Source organism: Ictalurus punctatus, chromosome 8, assembly GCF_001660625.3.
Source record: "Ictalurus punctatus breed USDA103 chromosome 8, Coco_2.0, whole genome shotgun sequence".
NCBI classification, from domain to species: Eukaryota; Metazoa; Chordata; class Actinopteri; order Siluriformes; family Ictaluridae; genus Ictalurus; species Ictalurus punctatus.
Window position 1 is genome coordinate 18,214,684 of NC_030423.2, and position 16,450 is coordinate 18,231,133.

General features: G+C 40.2%; 1 protein-coding gene across 7 annotated transcripts in view; it reads right to left on the reverse strand.

The window, feature by feature from the left end:
- Positions 1-11,016, reverse strand: part of ndrg4 (NDRG family member 4) — a 42,831-nt gene extending 31,815 nt beyond the window's left edge. For 3 of the 7 annotated variants that reach the window (XM_017474991.3, XM_017474989.3, XM_017474988.3), the window contains exons 1-3: positions 10,837-11,016; positions 8,977-9,050; positions 1,856-1,946 (exon numbers count right to left, since the gene is read on the reverse strand). In XM_017474991.3, the coding sequence (XP_017330480.2) occupies positions 1,856-1,946; positions 8,977-9,050 (165 nt within the window). In that variant the 5' untranslated portion in view covers positions 10,837-11,016. Of the gene's footprint in view, positions 1-1,855; positions 1,947-8,976; positions 9,051-10,004; positions 10,145-10,836 lie in introns of those variants that run through there. The other 4 variants (XM_017474992.3, XM_017474990.3, XM_053682150.1 and 1 more) reach the window with 3 other exon arrangements.
- Between the last annotated feature and the right edge of the window lie 5,434 nt (positions 11,017-16,450).

The following is a 16,450-nucleotide window of genomic DNA, read 5'->3' on the forward strand; positions in this document are numbered from 1 at the left end:
ACCTGAACTGGCTAGGGGTTTGTTGAGTGTACACTACCTGGACAGGGCAGAAAAAGGAAGCTAACGGCTGCAACCAGATTTCTGAGAAGGCAGGTTGTGAAAAACCCTCGAGTGACTGCCAAAGAGCTGCAGCAAGACTTGGTGGCAACAGGCACTGAGGTTGCAGTGAGCACAGTAAGGTGTGTACTAAATGCAGAAGGTTTCCATGCCAGAACTCCAAGATGTACACCACTACTGACCCAAAAGCACAAGAAAAGTTGGCTCAAAATCACATAAATAAACCATAGATGTTTTGGGATTCTGTTCTGTGGAGCGACAAAACAAAACTGGAACTTTTTCGGCACGATGGATCAGAGGTATGTCTGGAGGAAGAAGAATGAAGAAAGAACACTCTGTCCACAGTCAAGCATGGTGGTGGATCTGTGATGCTCTGGGGCTGTTTTGCATCCTCTCACACTGGAAACCTGCAGCATGTGGAAGGCAAGATGGATTCGTCGAAGTATCAGGAAATCCTAGGAAAAACGTCATGCCGTCTGTGAGGAAGCTGAAGCTTGGGCATCATTGGACCTTCCAACTGGATAATGATCTCAAGCATACCTGAAATTCCACCAAGGCTTGGTTGCAGAAGAAGTCCTGGAAGATTCTACAGGGCCATCACAGTCACCTGACTTGAACACCATAGAAAATCTCTGGTGAGATTTGAAGAAGGCAGTTGCAGCACGCAAACCCAAGTATATTACTGAACTGGAGGCCATTGCTCATGAGGAATGGGTTAAGATTCCTCAGGAACGCTGCCAGAAGCTATGCATCTCATTTGCAGCAGGTGATAACAGCAAAAGGGTGCTCTACTAAGTACTAAAGATGATTGCGATGAAGGGGTTGAATAATTTGGGACTGGAGAAGTCATTATAAGTTACATTTTCAGTTGAATTTGGGGAAACCACTTGAAGCATTCATTGTGTCGAACTATTTCAATTGCTTTTGTTTGATTTGTTCATTACAAACAGCTGAAAGTCTGTCAATTTTGTCAATAAACCTGATTTGCAGTGGGGGTTGAATCACTCTGATTGAAACTGTATGGTCTATGTGGCTTCTTTGTTTGGATCAAGCCCAGTTCCTAATGTTTGTAGTTTTGACACTTTAGCACTGCAGTATGATGTAAATTCACAGTGGTGATTCAGACATGCAGTTTGTATGATGATAGACTGGAATGAGCTTTTTCACCTAGGCAATGTAGGCAAAGCAAAATTCTGTTTTAACAAACATGGTGGGCCAGACTGTCACTTTGAGTGACGTCAAGGATTACATTTACAAATATGTGAATCGTTTCTCTTGCAGCTAACAATCATATTTCAGATATTATTTGCATTTGTAAATTTCCAGAAGCCTGAAACAACAAAAAACTCTTGGAAGACCCATTGCATGGCAATATTTCAAATCGCAGATCAGGGGGGTTTTTTTCTGCAAATTATGATTATTACTGGTGTTAAAACACTTCAGCAATCAACCACAGCTTTAATTAGGTGCCACTTCACGTCAATTACGGTATGGTGCTTGGAATCCAACACAGTTTATGTGCAGAAGTAACAGAATGTTCCAAGCCGTAAAAAACAGGTTTTTAGAAAGGTGTTATTTTCAACACCATTATTTTAGATGACGTTGTTCTTGCCCCCGCATTTCATGCTTTTCAGATCCTGTTAGTAACCTCTATATGCTGAAACTGAAATTGGAGCGCTATGTGGGTTCAGGGAGATACACAATCATCCACGCACACAAAATGAGGACATCCAAATCTCTACTTCATCCACTATATTTAGATGCATCGAATGTAGCAGAAAGGCACACACACACTCACCATTTCTGTGTCTTGGCCTCTGGTTTCTGGAAGTAGTGGCTTCTCCTCGATGAATTGCTGTTCCTTCATGCCAGCCATCTTGGAGAGCAACCTGAAATTACCATAGCAACAGACAAATACCTGAGATTAGTAAGGCTGCTTCATTCCACTACAACATCCACTTTATCTCTCAGCATTCAAAATGAACATATTCCCCCACATTATACACAATACTTATACAATAAACACCTTATTAGTGTGTGTGTGTGTGTGTGTGTGTGTGAGAGAGAGAAGTCATGCAGGCCTGAACAGCTCGATCACTTAGCAGGATGCCAATTCAATCGAAAACAACAAGCCAGCCTGCTAATGCTAATCAACCTAGCTGAATGGACTCGACAGGGTGTGATTCATTGCAGGTCATTTCACCGATTCACACAGCCAAACATTAGCATCGTGTTTTTTCACCATGCTGCAGCATACAGACACACACACACACACACACACACACACACACACACTTCATAATGCACTTTTTCTTAAGTAGACATGACACAAAAATCGTGTGAAATAATATCTAAACAGACAGCAGCAGTGAGAAACAAACCAGCACAGCAGCCAACGATGATTAAGTGTAAATAAACGCATGGCGTTTATTATGTAAACTTCCCTTTACACTAGGGCTGTCAAAACAATTATCACTATTCTAATACTATGAACATACCCAAATGATCATAATAATGTATTTAATGTTTTTTAAAAATACACATTCGGATGTTTAAGATCACAAGATCTACTTTGTATTATTTAATGATAGTCTATTGAAAGTAGAGGTCGACCGATTGATCGGTTTTGCCAATTAATCAGCTCCAACAATTGATTGATCGAACTATTGCGTCCGTTGCAGGAGCAGCTGAGAAGGGTCAACTGTCATTATACAGTACAGGAGCAGCCTCTAGAGGCAAAAAAGAAACTATCACTGACTAATTTTGTTGTGTTATTTGAAGTGTTTTTTTATTCCTTTTTTGTATGTCTCTATATTTATTTGTTATTTGGAGTGTCACTTTCAGATGCATTTCTTTTATTTTCTTTAATATTTAAGGATAGTTAATATATATCAATATTTGTATACTTATTTCATTAAAAAGTACACTACATTTTCATGGTACAGTCAGTACAGTTTATTTTTGGAATAAAAGTTCAGCAATATTTTACTTTGACTGTTATATTTTCATTCAGTATCGATTTTAAAAACTATCGGCTGATTAATCGTTATTGGCAGGTACCGCCCATTAGTTATCGTATCGGTAACAGGAAACGGGGACTGAATAAAAACAATATCAAATTGCGCTAAAAATAAAAAATATTTCCATTAGCAATTGAATAAACAGGTTACAGTGAGTAAAGGAATTAAACTTAATCTGAAACAGTAAACTTTATGATTAAATTATGATTTAAAAAAAAAACAGTATGACAGAGTAAAGGAATAAAAATACACTTGGAACATTGATGTTTATGAATAAATTATGATGCTACCTCTTATTTCTTTCCTTTTGTCTTTCTTTGTTTCTTATTGCTTTAGAGAGTAACAGTTTTTGGCTTCTGTGATTTTGTGATATGAAAGCATAGAGCAGAACTACTGCTTATGTCTGCTGCAGCATAATATGAAAAGAATTAACAGGACCTTTGTGAATCACAGATGACCCAGAAGGCTCTGCTTAAAAATTGCACATACTGTATATCGTAGGTTTATCTGATAAAAGGGTCAATAAGTTTAGGAATAAGCCAAGTATACTATCATAATATCATGTTTGTCATCATTCTATTTTTTTGTTGTTTTTCTTGATTCATTTTAGGTTTTTTGCTGCAACAAGTGAATTTCCTGTTAGGGACCAATACGATTATCTTATCCTACCGAATAAGTATTCAATATGGTTCTAAATGTTCTAGGGGTTTTTTTCTGTAATTTATTGGCAGTCAACCATTTGACTGTGATGGTGTGAGAATGAATCAGCAGCTCTTGAGGGGTTGATTAGTTTGGTTGCATAACAGCAGACAAAAATCACACAATCACAGCCAAAGTGTTGGGTAACTGTGACAACAGCGGCCAGCGTGTATTCTAGCTCTTTCTCAAATGTGTTAATGAAGAGGCCCGAAAACAAGAAGCTCTTTCACATCGGACCAAGTCCCGATAAACCTGTTACATTATTCATCAAGTTCAATCCAGTTGTTGTTGTTTTTCTAAATAGTCTTTCCCTCACATAAAAGACTTCCTAATGGACGACTGCCTAAGTGCTCATCAGACCTGATCGGCTTCCTTATAGACCCTCCTCTGGCCGAAATCAAAAACCGGCATTCCATTAATGCTGGCTCACAGATGTTTATGAGTCATTCTCAGCTCCTGAAAGGAGACATCCGACATCCGTATTGTCTCATATTTGCCCCCTGCCCAAAATAGCACCTCTATCACATCAAACCACGATGACATACACAAGCTTTTTATTAGGCTCCGCACCCATGCCGGTGTTGCTATGGCAACGTCAAGCAGCATTGGAGAACCCTGCTGGGTTGTTCTGTTATTTCTTCATCGACACTTGCCCCTGCTTTCAATATGCATACTGTTTGGAGTGCTATTTTAAGCTTTTAATGCTAATGTAACCTTTACATTTCTATAGCCTAAGTTCTGTTTCTATAGTTTAAAAAAAAAAAACTTTCTTTTGAACTTTCATTTGATCATGGGATGGCCTTCTCTGAGAAAGAAAGATACATGCCACCCTCCCACTCTGAATTTACACAGGGTTTGACTTTTTCTCAGGAGAACAAATGCTGCTCATACATGATGCCTTCCTAGGCAACCTACCACTGAATGGAACACAGGGGTAGTGACAGCAATAATGATAATGTGCATGTTGTTTATGTAAGGAATAAAACAAACGGGCATGCTGTTATAGGAAAATAATCCAAGACGGGGTGGTGTGATGCAGCGCAATGAGAAGTTACTCTTACTACCCCAAACTTAATTCTTTTCCAATAACAGAATGTCCTCAAGTTTTTATTCATCTTATACCACAGTATTTGTCAACAATTATATATGTATATTTTTATTTATTATAATATCAATTTCATCAGCGAATAGTGATTTAGTGGTTAGCATGTTTGCCTCGCACCTCTGGGGTTGGGGGTTTGATTCCCACCTCCGCCCTGTGTGCGTGGTGTTTGCATGTTCTCCCCATGCTTCGGGGGTTTCCTCCAGGTACTCCGGTTTCCTCCCCAAGTCCAAAGACATACATTGGCATCTCAAAATTGTCTGTAGTGTGTGAATGGTGTGTGTGTGATTGTGCCTTGCGATGGGTTGGCACCACGTCCAGGGTGTCCCCCGCCTTGTCCCTCGAGATAGGCTCCAGACTCCCCCACGATCCTGTGTAGGATAAGCGGTACAGAAAATGGATGGATGGATGGATGGATGGAACATTTTCTCTCCCATGCCAGTCGGATCCACACTAGCCAATTGTGGCCATCTGTGAGCTCATGCATAAACAAGACTGTAGCTAGTGCCCTCATCCATTAAATCCGGTTGGACACGTAGAGTTGCCCTACACAGTCCTTGTGTAGCAGTTTGAAAAGATGCAATGGCTGGGTGAGTTCTTCAGTTTGGTTATGTCGTGTGATAGAGGAGAACTTGCTAATCATTGGGACTAATCTTGGTGAAAATGGGCAAAAAGCTCAAATATGTTTATCAGTGTTAAAGTGGTTCTGTTGTATTTTGTTAAAATAAGTCTAGCTGTTCATGTGGGGAATAAGTCTGACCTAGTATATCAAGTCCCAGTCAATGGCTGAAAACTGGGCTGTGTGTGTGTGTGTGTGCGTAGAATTGAAATCTGGTGCAGTTGTGTATATGGGGCAGCAGACTGAATTCTAATAACAGTGCCTGGCTGTCAGAAGCATCAGCAATTGGCTCAATCACCTGGCAACAATCAGAGACAAAATACTGACTCTCCTCCAGTCAAGACAAACCAAATAATGCTACAAAACAGCATCCTTCCTGTCATCTGGCCTGGTCTGTTTATTATTATGCTGGCTCCTTAATATGATAGACTCTAATATGCAGTCATATTAATGCTAATTCTAATGAGGTGTACAGAAGGACACTGGAAACTATCCTCATGCAGGGAAAATTCCATCCATTTTCTGTATCACTGGAACCTATCCCAGGGGACATGGGACACAAGGTGGGGGACAACCTGGAAAGGGCACCAAACTATCGCAGGGCACAATCACACACTATGGACAATTTGGAAATGCCAATCAGCCTACAGTGCATGTCTTTGGATTGAAAGAGGAAACCAGAGTAACCGGAGGAAACCCCGATGCACAGGGAGAACATGCAAACTCGGCACACACAGGGCGGCGACGGAAATCAAACCCTGAACCCTGGAGGTGTGAGGCAAATATGCTAACCACTAAGCCACCATGCCCTTCAAAGAATATTCCCATAGTTAAATTTTTGTTTTATTTATTTATTTAATCTTGTTTTATTGTTAACAAGGAAGACGAAAGACAGAAACCAGACCAGGTAGAGAACAGAAGCGCTAATTAGCAGGAACTGACGGTTTTTATGCTAACTTTGCCATTAGCTTAAGTGGTAGTAGGGGTGCTGGTAGCTCAGTGATTAAGACATTGGACTTCTGACTGGAAGGTTGTGAGTTCTGCTACTACTGAACCCTTGAGCAAGGCCCTTAACCCTCAACTGCTCAGTTGTATAAATAAGATAAATGTAAGTCGCTCTGGATAAAGGCTTCTGCCAAATGTCATTAATGTAAATGTAAGTCACATGCTTATATAGTCCTGTGGCCATGGTGTCAGAGAGACCCTGTGCCTCTAGAGGAATTTAGACTTCCAGATCTTGCATGGTTTCAACATTTCCTAAAACCCGATATAGATCATAAGTGAATTATTCAGCTTTTCATTTGTTGTTGGTAGTTAGGAAACGCTAATCAACCAAATCCCATGTGGTTAACAAAGAACAGAAGGCTGTACTTCCAATTAGAAGTCAAATTACACCTAGTACTAAAGAGACAGGCAAAATCTGAACATGAATCCCAAACCGTATAACCCACTTCCTTTATTGAATCGGTGCTTTTACATTATGAGCCACTAGAAAGAGCTCTTCCAAATCAAACCTTGTTTAAACTTTTTGCATTTGCTTTAAGGCTTGCAATTTAAGCAAGATTATAGCTTATCACATTGTATGAGATGATACTACTACAATCTTGCCCAGAATTCTATTATCATCTACACGACAGCAGATTTATTCTTCATCTTTGATTATATGATGAAGATCCTCCAAAGACAGACCTGTAACTAAAGAACCACGTTCTGCTTACATCACCAATCAGCATGATCTGAGCTTGTGCAGAAAATGGAGCTGATTATAAATAAACAGTCTTCAAGGTGAAGTTAAGGTAATAAGGATATTTTTTGTTAATTAACATGTTTTATTTATGTTTTGTCATAATCACTAATGTATCTGTAGTTGTTTTCCGAGTTTCATGTCATCCTATGCCGTCTTCCTGTTGATGGTTTTAACACAGTTTTATACAGAACTTTATTGTTGACGGTGTTGACTTTGGTTTCAATGGCACTAAACTGATGGCCAAAGGATTCTTTTCTGATGTGTGATTTTCATCAGTTACTGATGTGTGGTACAGTGTGTACCAGACTTTTTTATATTTTTGGCATGACTGCAATCTCCTTTATTTCTCAAGACAGCACTCAGAGTAAGCCATTGAAGCCGTTTTTACGGATTCTCCGTAAAAGACCAGTTTGCAAAGTCCAGTTCAGTAATGGATGCAAAGAAGGGAAATTTTTAGAAAATGGTCCTGTTAGAAAGATCACTAACAATCAGGAATCAAAAACACAGACTGTCCACATAATAGATTGCCTATATAAGAATCTGCACATTCCTATTAAGTCGACTTGCTCAAATACACCCCCTGGGCAGACCAAGCTTGGTGGCAACCAAGCAAGCAGTATCCACGTCATCATGCTTCATGTGCTTAGTTCAGACATCTTCAAGGACCTCCACGACTCAATCTGTATTGGAGAATGTTATTTTGCTTCCAAGTTCAGCACCAGAACTGTTGATTAAAAACATGAAAACAGTGAACTAAAGGGTGTAATTGTATGGCTCACCTCTGGTGGGAGTTTGGGTCATGGCCCACAAGCACAGTCCAGCTATCTAGCTCTCAAGCCATAGCATCAGAGACACCATGTGCCTCTGGAAGTATTTATGCTTCCAGCTCTAGTACACAAATTCCTGCCATGATGGATCACTGGCCAAGGGACTGCTCCAGGCCGGCAGATGGTAAAGCAATGTGATTTTCTAAATGAATGATTTTACCACTTCCAAACGAAGGGGAACTTTTAAGATGTTTCAAATGAAACCCACCATCAAGACACTCTGACCACAGCAGTCCACATTTCTTTCTTAGTTACTTGGGTCCTCACTTACACTGTGCAAGATGTCAAAATGTAGTTGAATCCTCTATTAATCCAGGTGCTTTGTTGCTTTAAATAGAAACCCCACTATGAACTAGGACTCTCAGCCAGTGGATCACATATTGTCTTCGATAAGACAATCTCTTCAATTGCACCTGATCTTTTTCTGAAAAGTGTGAGAAAATTTTATAGCATCTTCATCTCCATCACAGTTAAAAATTAATCTTGGGTATATGATTGAGGCCAGCAAACATGTGCATCATCAGCAAGTCAACTAATGCACTTTGTTCCACTGCCAAAAAAAACACAGGGATGGAGGTGTGGCTGTTTATTCAAGTGATCTCAGGGTGTTTTTGTATAAACTCGTGCACTGATTGGTCAGTGAGAAACAGCAACATCACCTTACACAATCTACCACTATTAACCTGCAGTCTATGAATGTGGCTCCATGCTGTGCAATGATTGGTTGCTTGCATGCAACACAGATCTGTAAATGTATTCTCCTCAAGGTGACATGGGCAGACGTCACGATTGTTGGGTCGATGGAATTTAATGTGAAATAAAAGACGGACAAAAAGAAATGAAGGGATGGACTGAATGCCAGAAAAAAAAGTCTACGAGCTACGGTTACAAGCAGAACTACGTACATCGTCTGCAGCAGGGTCTGTGAAACCGTGCAGCTAGTCTTGGAGGGGAAGTTCCAGAACAATCCGGGCCCCATCTAGCAGTACAAAACAAGAACCGTTGAATTTTGCACTTTACACATAAAGAGCATTAAAATGTATATCTAAGGCATTTTTCTATTGAACTGTGGATGCAAAATGAGCATCCGGTGATATCGGTATCATTCAGGATTGAAGGTAAAAAGGCAAAGCAAAGCTGGGATGCTAAACAAGAGCAGACAAAATGGGAGCCATTACAAATGATTAACTCTGAGGTCGAATAGCTTTAGTTAATTTAAAAAAAAAAAAAAAGATGCAAAGCAACTTCGTAGTATGATTCTAGACACAAAAGACAAACATTTGTCTGACTTTCTGCAGTCCAGACCTAACAAGGAGGATTCAAGTCCATGAGATATATAACTGAGGCAGAAAGAAAGTTGGCAAGACAGTGTGTGTTGCATCGTTATGTAACATGGAGCAGGCACTGCATGTGAGCATTCTCAGTAGTTTGAGTCCAAGAGATCCAACAGATGGCAGTTTTCTCAACAGTTTGCAGGATTATTGATGTTACCCCAGTTAATCTCAAGTCTTGTCTAATCGTTTATAAACCAATTTATGATAATGTTTCTAGTTCAAAGGCATGTTGAGAATCAGTAGAGGACTGAAGATTTGCTAGCTGAGCCTTAAAATATAAGTGTGTCATTCAGTTCAGACTTAATGTGCGTATTGCAAAAAGCTTGCTGTTCATCGTCAGTGTGACAAGCTTTAACGTCAGCCAAATCACACGTGTAAACGATATATGCACATACATATGTACATGCACAGTGGGAACTTTACAATACAGACTAAACTGTCCACCTATTTTGAATATATCAATATATAAAGGTACAATAGAGCTGTTTAGCATTCTCTGTGAATTGCGACTCAATCTTGTTATATAAATGATTCCACAGGAATATAATAAAACAGTGTTACTGAAGTCAGAGAGAGTAATGTTTTATTATGGTACTCACAGGCGCTCTCACTGTAATCCATACCAAACCATTTGAAAATGTCTAGTCCTACTCTAACTGTCAGTGAAATTCAAATATCATCCAACACTGAGACAAACCAGCCCTTGATGCTGTGTCTATTTCACAAATCAGAGAGCAGGGGAATGCTGGGAGGGGCCAGTGGTTTCGAAACCTGATTTCCAGAAGCTCTGACCAACTTAAAACAAGCCCCAGTTTGGGTCCATACCACCAGAGGAAAGTTCCAGCTCAGCGCTGCAGTCTGGCTTCTCACCAGCTGCTCAGGCGTCAAATATTATGTGAAGTGCGGCTGGTGATTAGGTCGAGACCAGACAGCCATTGTTATCGGTTAGAACACAGCCTCCAAATATAACCCAAGCACATAGCAGAGGCCGGATGAATCCCAGAGTGCCACCTGTTAATGCTAAAGGTGTGTCCAGATTGATTTTCAGCATGGTCCCTTCTGACGTCTGACGCAGCTCTTTTGCAGGTTCATAAATCTAATGTAACGACCTTCACTCCTTCAGCCAGACGTGTAGCAAATGCACAAGAAGCTCATCGCTCACACACTGCGAGCCTGAATGTGTGCGTAGGAGTGAGCTGAGTGTTTATAAAGGTCATCAAGAGGCCTTAATCTGTCATACATTCTATCTCTCTTTAAGTGTCCTCCAACACGAAGCCGTTAGCTACACACACCAACAGAAAGTCAGCACGAGCTTACAACACACACACACACACACACACACACACACTTTGAAGACTTACATATTAGCTTCACAAATACAGGATAAATTAAACAAATAAATAAAGATATAAAAATCTGAATATATCCTACCTGAAGGCTTTTGCGTCTGCTGTTTCTTCTACGGAGGAGATTTCAGAGTGCTTGGCGTTTTTGTTTTTCTGCTCCCCCTGTGAGCGAGTGTGTTTTGTTGAGATGCTGCTACCCTATGAGGGCTCTGCTTTCTGAACCTCTTTTTCTCTGTCTCTCTCCCTCCCTTCCTCGCTCCCTCCCGCCCTCCACGGTAATAAACAGAGAGCACGTGTCCTCCTGGATGATGCAGCATGAGCGCACAATAAGCGAGAGAGGCAGACAGACAGAGAGAGAGAGAGAGAGAGAGAGAGAGAGAGAGAGAGAGAAAACAAAGGGACTGGAGAAAAAAATATAACTGGGAAGGAAATGGAGGGAAAATATGTGAAAAGACAAAAACAGAAAAGACAAATAAGACAAAGTCTAATAAGAACAAAGAGGAATTAACACCATAATTATGGAAGACTGTTGACTACAAGACAAAAGCAGCCCAATGGTTAATGAAACCCAACCCAGTACCAAAACTGCAAATATGCCTCTCCTAACAGTAAATAGGATTCCTTCGTTCATCTTCAGTGACCTCTTTATTCTGGATCCGGATTCTAATCCAGGAACACTGGACGTGAGGCAGGAATACACCCTGGATGAGATCCCAGTCCATCACAGGGCACCATTCACCCACTCATTTACACTTAGAGTAGTCAGTTCAGCTATTGACATGTTTTTGGCAGGTGGGAGGAAAACAGACAACCAGGAAGAAACCCACGTGGACATGGGAAGAACATCTGAACATGTGAATCTTCACACAGACAGTAAACCAAGCTCATGATCAAACCAGCTGTGAAGCAGCAATGTTATGGCATAGCAGGTATATCTGATATAATATTGTATTGGTATAAATTTGTCTATTTGTTAACAAGATATGTTAAAAAACTAATTGAAGGGGTTCATTTTGGCATAGTGGCATCAAGTTTTACCACATTTGCCTCGCACCTCCGGGGTTGGGGGTTCGAATTGTGCCTGCAGTCTGTGTGCGTGGAGTTTGCATGTTCTCCCTGTCCATCCCCAGTCCAAAGACAATTTGAAAGGTGTTTTCAAATTGTCCGTAGTGTGTGAATGTGTGTACGATTGCACTATGCGATTGGTTGGCACCCCATCCAGGGTGTCCCCTGCATTGTGCCCTAAGTTCCCTGGGATAGCCTCCAGCTTTGTCATAAGATGTAATGTTTATGGTCATCTCTCATGTTACCTGCTTGGATTTATAGTAATTATCTACAGTACTCATGCATCTATAATTTCTAGATTTCTTCAGCAAAAATCTTATAACCTTTTACAGGTTTCTGATAGTCAAAAGTCAGTACTTACTATATTTCCTATGTATTTGTTTCAAACAAAACTCCTTTGCACTTGTACTCTTGCCGGCACTTTCCTGTTGCCCTAAAAATAATCTAAATGCAGAGTTACACTTTAGTAAATTAGCAGCATGTCATCTTGTGCTATCTCACACTATTAAACTCTTAATTCGTCCTCATTCTCATTTCTGCAGCTTGTTCTATAGTAGCCAAAAATGAATCCTCAAACTCTGCTTCTGTTTCTTATTACTGGGATCACTTTTCTGAAATATAGTATGATGCACTATGAATATAAAATGACTGAGCATTTGGCACAAAACATGTTTTAGTGAAAATATTTGCAGTTCTTGCATCACTGTCATCTCTTTTAAAGGAATGGGTTGGCAAGAAAAGAAAATAATTTACGTAATGTTCCTAAATAAACACAGAATGTAGTGGATCAGTCAAGACATGTTTGATGTTCAACGTTTACTTTTTCATTGCATTGCATTTTTGTATTGAAGTTACAAGGCCAGTGTAGCAATCACATAATGGAAGATTTCACCTCAAGTCTTTTTTTTAACAAAGATTATATTTATCAGTACTGTATACTGCTGTAACAGCTGGAGTAGGAGCTCTCCTGGACAAACACTAACAGATGGACACATTACAATTAGTCTCCTCCAAAATCATAACATTTCACTTCTATACGTCACAGTAAGAGTACAAAAAACATATAATAGCTGGGCATACAGTACATAATCCAGAAGATACTTACTTACTTCTTACTTACTTTATTCCGTGATGCTTGTTTAAGCTAAAATAATTAAGCTTTTGTATGATATTAATGTGTGGTACAGAAATAGTGGGCTGATGATAGTCCGACATTTGTGTTACAGCTGCTGCTAATAAGCATCATGATATTTGCCTGACCTTCTGTGTAGCTGGAGGCCAACCAAGCAGTCTCCTGAGGAAAGACGATGATGAATCACAGCTAATCGATGTGTCCTCATTAGATTTCCAGGACATGAGAAACTGTGTGACATTAAGTGTGTCTCACACTACAGCCATGGACTACCATTGCACCTCAGCAGTACTCACCTCAACGCACTTCATATTCTTGTGATTTGCCTGCTAATGCTAGAACAATTACATGTAAATGCAGTTGAAGTGATATATGCTCACTGACCAATTTATTAGGAACACCCGCTAGTTCAATCCTCCAGTTGTGTAGCACCATGCCCAAAATGTAGATACAGGTCAGGAACTTCAGCTAATGTTCACACCAAACATCAGAATGGCACAGTATTTTCCATAAATACCACCATCATACAGCTATGATTCCCTAAACATTCTCAATAACTGGTGCAGGTTTCAAATGACAAGGAACCCTGGCAATTATACACAGTAACATACTTCACTAGTGGTCTATTTTCTTGACGTCCATAATATTGTTTTGATTCTCACTTTGACGATCACTTATGGGATGAAAGTTCAGCAGCACTAAAACCACTGAGCTCTAATTTCCATCCAACCCAAATAAATTTGATGCAAGTAGGCTTTGTACAGGATGTATGTTTATGTGTAACAGTAATGAAGGATGTGTGGTCTGACATGTTGACAGAGAAGGGGGTGATGGGAGATAAGGAAAACACGACTGGCAGTCTGAGTTATCTTTCTTTTGCGTGTCAGAGTCACTGTGTTATTTCAACGTGCTTGAGGTATTAGCTAAGTGTTAAGTAATATTAAGCAGAGCTCCCGAGTTGCAATCACCCTACCGTCAGGAGATCGAGAATTTGAATCCTGATGATGCCACAGCCATCTGTGGCTGGGAGGCAAAAGGAGTAAAATTGGTCGTGATCTCTGGGTGGGGGGATGACATACTCTCTCCACTGTCAATTGCAGTGACACTAGCCAATCTTGGACATCTTTGAGATCATGTATATGGAAGAGGGCATTTGGCAGAGAAACCCTCAACCCCTTGGTTGGTGGCTGTTGCGTGATGAGGGAGAACTAGCAAATGGATTAGAAATGACTAAAATTGGGAGACAATAAAATATTCTGCATGGAAAAGGTGTGTGTGTGTGGGGGGGGGGTCTAAGATCTTTCTACTTTTGTGCTCCAACCTTGGCTAGTGGATACATAGATGGATGGATGGATGGATGGATGGATGGATGGATGGATGGATCTGTATCCTGTGTTTATATGTTTCTGTAAAGCTGCTTTGAGACAATGTCCATAGTTAAAAGCCCTATACACATAAAATTGAATAGAAAAATTTAATTGAATGGATCTCAAACAGACTCTCTCCCCTTTCAATCACAGTGACACTAGCCAATCATGGACATCTGTGAGCTCGTCATCTGTGATCGCAGATAATGCCTTCTTGACTGGTGATTGGGAATTAGCAGGTTGGAAAATATGGGGGGAAAAGTATGAAGCATAAGCAATGCTAGTACATACTCTATGAACTGGTTTACCCTCCAAGTTCACCTGCCTTTGCATTAGATAATTCCTTAAATACAAAAAACCCTGGAACCCTGGCTTAGCATAGCCTGGTTAAATAATAGTGATTATACAGTAATAAAACAAGCAAAATAGAATAAAAACCATCAGATGTTCTAAAATGTTTAATGATAGTTGAAGTTAAGCTGTCACTCACTACTTTTATAGATACAAAATAGAGTTTTTCTTTAAATATAAATGGGTTAGGTTAGGGTTAGGCTTATACTTATTCTCTAGCATGAATTGAGAATATTACATAATAGGCTTTTTTTCTCCCATCACCCACTCAGCAGTATTTAGAGCAAAGAAATCTAATAATCAAGTGCCATTAGCACCATCAGCACCCTGCATACTGCCTCTCACACACAACCACTCCTTCACAGCACCTGTACCAGTATTAGACTCCAACTGACATGCTAAATTTACCCAACTGAGGTGATGAGAGAGGGGTATCATGAATTTTGCTAAATAACAGAATGTTTACAATCCAAACTTGGTTGCCTCTGCCAGGAGGTTACAAGTCAGCTATTAGATCGATCTTTCAAGATAATCACTGCAAACATACATCCAAATCAACAGAGGAATGGTTACAGAATCAATATCTTACAATGTCTTGAAGAGTACATCCACATGCACAAAGTTAAGTATGTAAATAATCATAAAATGGTGCAGAACAAAAGTATTTGCCATATAGTCTGGAGAGTGTGAGATTGCATCTGCTGATGTCGTAGCCATCCATGGCCAGATATGCACGATAGCATAGAGTTGCAATCAAAATGATTCAACCCTCATTGCAACTCAGGTTTATTGTCAAAATTTACAGACTTCTAGCTGTTTGCAATGAATAAATAAAACAAAAGCAATTGAAATAGATAAACACAATGAATGCTTCAAGTGGTTCCCCCAAATTCAACTGAAAATGCAACTTATAATGATTTCTCTAGTTTCAAGAATATTCAACCCCCTGAATAGAATCCCTCACAACAACACAAATATGCAAAACAGGTGTTGTCTCAAGGGCTTCATTAGTTGCACCAGGTGTGCTTGAGCTGGAACACATGAAATACCTGAACTGACTCGGGACAGAGAATATATGAAATACCTGGACGGGACAGAAAAAGGAAGCTATCAATGGCTACAACTAGATTTCTGAGAAGGCAGGTTGTGAAAAACCCTCGAGTGACTGCAAAAGACTTACAGCAAGACTTGGTGGCAACAGGCACTGAGGTTTTAGAGAACACAGTAAGGCGGATACTAAACGCAGAAGCTTTCCATGCCAGAACTCCAAGATGTACACCACTACTGACCCAAAAGCAGAAGAAAGGTCAGCTCAAAATCATATAAATAAACCACAGAATTTTGGGGATCCTGTTCTGTCGCGAAATGAAACAAAACTGGAACTTTTTGGCACGATAGATCAGCGGTATATCTGGAGAAAGAACAATGAAGAAGGAACACTCTGTCCACAGTCAAGCATGGTGGTGGCTCAGTGATGCTCTGGAGCTGCTTTGCATCCTCTGGTGTGGAAGGCAAGAAGGATTCATTGAAGTATCAGGAAATCCTTGGAGAAAACGTCATGCCGTCTGTGAGGAAGCTGAAGCTTGGGTGTCATTGGACCTCAACAGTCACCTGACTTGAACCTCATAGAAAATCTCTGGTGGGATTTGAAGAAGGCGGTTGCAGCACACAAACCCAAGAATATTACTGAACTGGAGGTCATTGCTCATGAGAAATGGGTTAAGATTCCTCAGGAACGCTGCCAGAAGCTATGCATCTCCTTTGCAGAAGGTCATAACAGCAAA